We start from the raw sequence: 5,407 nt of genomic DNA, 5'->3' as shown, positions 1-5,407 counted from the left end.
GGTCTGAGGGGCGGGGATGCCTGGAGTCCTGACTGGCGGGGGGAGGGGGGGGCTGCGCACGCGCAGAGGGTGTGTGGGGGGGCGGGGCGGACACGTGGGACCTTTCCTCCCTCCTCCCCGGCGGCCCTCCCCTCTCCTCCCTTCTCTCTCTCTCTCTCTCTCTCTCTCTCTCTCTCTCTCTATCTATCTATCTCGTCCTTGGCTGCATTCGAACCTCAGGCCCTTCGAGCCAAACCAATCTGCACTCTTCTCTCTCTTTTTTAGGGCCTAAAGCAAAGGGTTTCAATCACCGTTTTTTCCTGGTAGATTCATCTAATACCACTCGTTGAGGTTAAACCACTCACATTTGCCTCTTGTTGATCACTGAGAGAAAATTGGGGAGAAGAGACAGGGAATAAGGTTACGTGTGCCGAGCTCCTATGAGGTTTAAGCACCAAGGAGAGTGGAAGCAAATCTGGCATTTCCAGGGACCCACACTACCAACATGATGTGGGTCCGTGTACACATGTTGTTAACTGCCCATAATATACGATGGTCTGGCTACTACTAATATTGACAACTGGCCCTGCTTGAACCTTTTTATGTGGACTTTTATGTGGACTCAAGATAAGTTATAATCTAAAATCATCTTTTTAAATAAGGAACTAATTTCAGAGTGATCCAAATCAATTAGAATGACAGATACTTTCTTTCCCCATAGGCCATAGAATCTGTCTCCTAAACCCCAACCCACTTTCATATTATAGGTTGTTATCCCCTAGTGCAGTGGTCGGCAAACTCATTAGTCAACAGAGCCAAATATCAACAGTACAACGATTGACATTTCTTTTGAGAGCCAAATTTTTTAAACTTAAACTATATAGGTAGGTACATTGTTATTAACTTAATTAGGGTACTCCTAAGGCTTAGGAAGAGCCACACTCAAGGGGCCAAAGAGCCACATGTGGCTCGCGAGCCGCAGTTTGCCAACCACGGCCCTAGATTGAGTGCAGAGCCAGCTGCTCAGCTCTCCCTGGGAGCAACACCCTCCCGCTCGGTGCCCAGCCTGCTGAGTGCTCTGGAGGGTCTCCCACCAGCCCCCTCAATGTTTCTCTCTTTCTTATCCCTCTGTTTCCCCCCTCCCTTCCTCTCTAACAGAAAGCACGTATAAACCCAGGTGAACTCTGATCAATGGCAGCAATGTTAGATCCCATAACCTTGTAAACAAGTATGCCCCTGGCGACGCTCTTTGCTGGGCACACGCAAACATCTCCGAGGCCTGACACGCAAACATCTCCGAGGCCTGACACGAAAACATCTCCTAGGCCTGAGGTGTGAACGCAGCTGCAACACGAAATGGCGGGAGGGGTGGAGGCACTGAGTCCTGACCACGCTCCCCAGAGGGAGCCTGAGCTGGGGTCTCCGGGTCCTATGGGAGGTAGAGATTCCTGTGATGAGAAACACTGGGCACCCGGGGGCGGGAGGCCCTCCTCCCAGATAGTCCGTGAACAACCCGGCTCACGCCACCTGTTAGGCCAAACCCAGTCCTCCTGGAGGACTTGCCCCACCCTGGCTCAGAGGTCCAAGCTGGCAGTGTCTTGCCCACCGGCTGGCGGTCCCGGAGGCAGGAGGTCGGGAGGCAGCTGCATGGGCTTCTGGAGCTGAACCCTGGAGACCCGGTCGGACATCTCACCTGCCCAGGCCTGAAAGGTATGTGTGTTTCGCTAGCACCTGCCCAGGCCTGAAAGGTATGTGTGTTTCACTAGAATTCCCTGGACTTGGAGGTGTATTGCGCTCGGTGGTGCCATGCTAAAGGATTTACCATTCAGTGTCCATTAGGAATGTCTTCTGAAAAGAGCTGAGAAATACCCGCTCGTAAAGAGCACGGCACTCTTTTTGCCTCCCCTTCCCTCCTCTAGTTTTTGCACTATCACGTCTTTGCAATGTTCCAGTTCTCCAGGCTCTGTGGGCCCAGGTCGGGTCAGAGAACTGGGGAAGGCGTCAGGCTGTTGTCTGCTGCCCCTTAGTCTTTTCATGCTTGTAGGTGCGGCTCATCCGGCCCCGGTGCTGCCCGCCCACCTGAGGGGTTGTGTGACAGGAAGGTACCCTGAGCTCGGGGAACCCAGACCTTTTTTAATGGACTCAAGAGCACCTGCCTGAACTTTGTCCCAAGGGGAGACATTCTCTATGATACTGGATAGTAAGCCACCCTGCTCTCTGCTCTGGAGGGAGACACCATATCTTCCAAACTGTTTACTGTGTAAACATCCAGGAAACACAGTCCGGAATGGAAGGGCCGTTGGTGCCTTGTGTGTTGAAGATGGCAGAAATGCACCATGCCCATGAAACTGCCTCCTGACTCTGTATCCCAGGTCACTTCTCTGCGTGTCTCTGTGACATGCCAAGCAATGTTCTAGGTGCTACAGAACATAAGCTTACAGACATCCTCAGCCACTCCCCCAGGGGACCTGTCATTCCTATGGGACAGGCCAGGAGCCTGAGACTTGGAGAAAGAGAGTTTCTTGTTTGGATACAGACAGCGAGTGCCGCTGTGGGGTTCCACCCCGGCTTCTCCCACTCCGGTGCCCATGCTTCCAGGGCTGTACGTGCCACTCCAGCACCAGCCCCCCGCCCCTCACCTTCCATGGGATTTCATTGCCAGCTAAGGGCTCCACAGGAGCAGAATATAACATAAAGGCCTCATGCAGAAGGTGATTAGATAGCAGTTACAATACAGCAGTGATTATTATATAGCAACTAGTGTCCCAGTGCACAGATTCATGCATGTTGAAAGGGAATTAATTAGAATTCCTGGGGCAGCACCACGGCTCAAAGGGCATCTGCAGAGTAGGGGGGAGAAAAAGAAAGAAAACTCACGCTCGGGTCTCCCTCCATTGCTGGTTCTAAAGTCTCACTATACGATGTACCAGGTGGAACAAAACCTGTTCCCAGAGTTGTCACTCTTTTCGTAAAAACAAAAAATAATCTCTTAATAATTAGTGGCACTCATTAGTGCTGTAAGCAGATGGCTTTCCATCCTCTTCCCACTTAAAGCAGAATGTGGGTTACATTTTAATTCCCCAGGTGCCCTGGTCTCCGTGCGCCTTCAACCTGAAATGAGTTAAGATTAAGTGGAACATGTGTGTTCACATAGAGGTAAGCATACAAAGTTCCCGCGACCTGTTTCTTTTTTTCTCTCCTTGTTTCTATTATATGAATGCAGTGTGTTTATGCATGTTATGAGTATAGGCTGTGTACATCTGTGACAGCACAGATACACGCTCACAGCACAGATACACGCATACACGCTCACAGCACAGATACACGCTCACAGCACAGATACATGCATATTTCACACATTAGTGTTTCTGATACCAGCGTGCTGCTTACGTGGGTTTGTATATTCAGTGATGGGTTTCTTCCTCTGAAAAAGCGATTGTTAATGGATGGTGCCTGTTCCAATGGATAATTTATTGAGCGGTTCCTGAGGAGCTGTTTAGTTAAGGAAGTGGCCGGTTGAAAAAAAAATCACCTAGTTTATCATGGATACGGACTTTTCAGCGGAGTTGCGCCCCTGCATCACACTGCTCTCCCCGCAGACTTCTGTGCGGGAGGAGAGGCAGAGCCGGGTCTGGCTTCAGCGTGGCCTTCCCTGGGCTGGCGAGTCCTCCTCCGAGGACGCTGCCGCCAGCAGCCCGGTCCTCCCCTCACATCACAGACATCGTTGTTGGCTTTAAAGCCACTTCACCTCTGGCCGCGCTCAGACCAGCAACGTCAGGATGAACAGATGGGAGACTTGTGCTGACAGGGTCAGGAAGGAGCCCGCGTCCCCCGAAGTTTCCAAGGTGACCCCACCACTGCAGGGGGCACAAATGGCAGGTGGGGGTCTGATTGTTTTCTGAATATTTTTCAAGCTCAGATTAGATCTTGGGAGATAAACAATTTAGCTTAAGCTCAGCTGTTTTGATTTCTTTTTAAGAAATAAGAGGCACATTCCCGGGCTCGATCCCCAGTGTGGGGCGTCCAGGAGGCAGCTGATCAATGATTTTCTCTCATCATTGATGTTTCTACCTCTCTCTCCCTCTCCCTTCCTCTCTGAAATCAATAAAAATATATTTTTAAAAAATTCAGCTTTATTGCAGTATAATTTACATTATGCACAGCGATATGCATACATTTTGAGTGTACAGTTTTGACAAATACACATACCTGTGTAACCCCCCCCAATCAAGATACAGACATTTCCATCACCCTGTAAAATTTCCTCATACTTCTTTGCAGTCAATTCCTCACCATCTGAGGCAATCCCTGATCCAATTTCTATCACTCAAGATTAGTTTTGCCATCTTTTATGTGTTTGGCTTCTTTGACTCAACATGTTTCTGAGACTCATTCATGTGGTTGCATGTATTAGTAGATTGTTCTTTTTTCTTGTTAAGTACTCTTTTCATTGCATGGGTAGACCATAATTTATTCTTTCACAAGTTGTTGGACATATGGAATGTTTCCAGTTTTTGGCTATTTTGAATAAAGTTGCCATGAATATTCTTGTGCAAGTCATTTTGTGTACACGTTGTCATTTCCCTTGGGTAGATATCTAGATGTGGGTTTGTTGAGTCAAATGGTAAATAAAAACTAACTTTATAAGAAACTGCCCAACTGTTTTCCAAAGTGACTTTACGCTCCCTCCAGCAGTGTATTCGAGTGTCAGTTGCTCCACATTCTCTTCCTCACTTGGAACTGACAATCTTTGTAATATTAGCTCCTCTGATAGGTGTATAGTGGCATCTTATTATGGCTTTTATTTTCCTTTTCCAGAGGACTTATGATATTGAACATCTTTTCATGTACTTACTTTCCATTTTTCTGTCTTTGGAAATGAAGTCCTTGTCCCTTTAAAAAAAAATGGGTTGTCTTATTGCATTTTAAAAGTTTCTTTATATATTTTGCACATAAGTTCTTTGTCAGATACATGAATTGCAAATATGTTCTTTGCAGTAGTTATAATCCATCAGGAGACAGCTGTGCAGATGGAGATACTTAGGAGTTCTTGAAGTGTTTTAGGGAAAGATAAAAAGAGGAGGAAACAGGGAAAGCCCATACAAGGGATCTGGAGAGTGCTGAGCGAAATAAGCCAGTTCAAGAAAGACAAGTATCCCATGATCTCATTCATATGTGGAATCTAATGAACAAAATAAACTGATGAACAAAATAGATCCAGAGACACAGAAGCATGGAACAAATTGGCGAATCTCAGATGGAAGGTGGGGAGAGATTAACCAAATGATTTATATGCATAACCCACAGACACAGATAATAGTGTGGATCGCCTGGGAGTGTGGATGCGGAGTGGAGGAGGTCAATGGGGAAAAAAAAGGGAACATCTGTAATAGGTTCAACAATAAAGATAAATTTTTAAAAAAGGGAA

At 47.4% G+C, this 5,407-nt stretch overlaps 1 protein-coding gene across 1 annotated transcript in view; it reads right to left on the bottom strand.

The window, feature by feature from the left end:
• The window catches only part of YAE1D1 (Yae1 domain containing 1), a 7,788-nt gene extending 5,773 nt beyond the window's left edge, over nt 1–2,015 (bottom strand). Inside the window, exon 1 of the mRNA XM_014547165.1 lies at nt 1,849–2,015. Coding sequence (XP_014402651.1) covers nt 1,849–2,015 — 167 coding nt within the window. The remainder of the gene's footprint in view (nt 1–1,848) is intronic.
• Nucleotides 2,016–5,407: the final 3,392 nt, after the last annotated feature.

Source organism: Myotis brandtii, unplaced genomic scaffold, assembly GCF_000412655.1.
Source record: "Myotis brandtii unplaced genomic scaffold, ASM41265v1 scaffold465, whole genome shotgun sequence".
NCBI lineage: Eukaryota > Metazoa > Chordata > Mammalia > Chiroptera > Vespertilionidae > Myotis > Myotis brandtii.
Note: the sequence above shows the minus strand (reverse complement) of the source record. Positions and strands in the feature narration are given on the sequence as shown.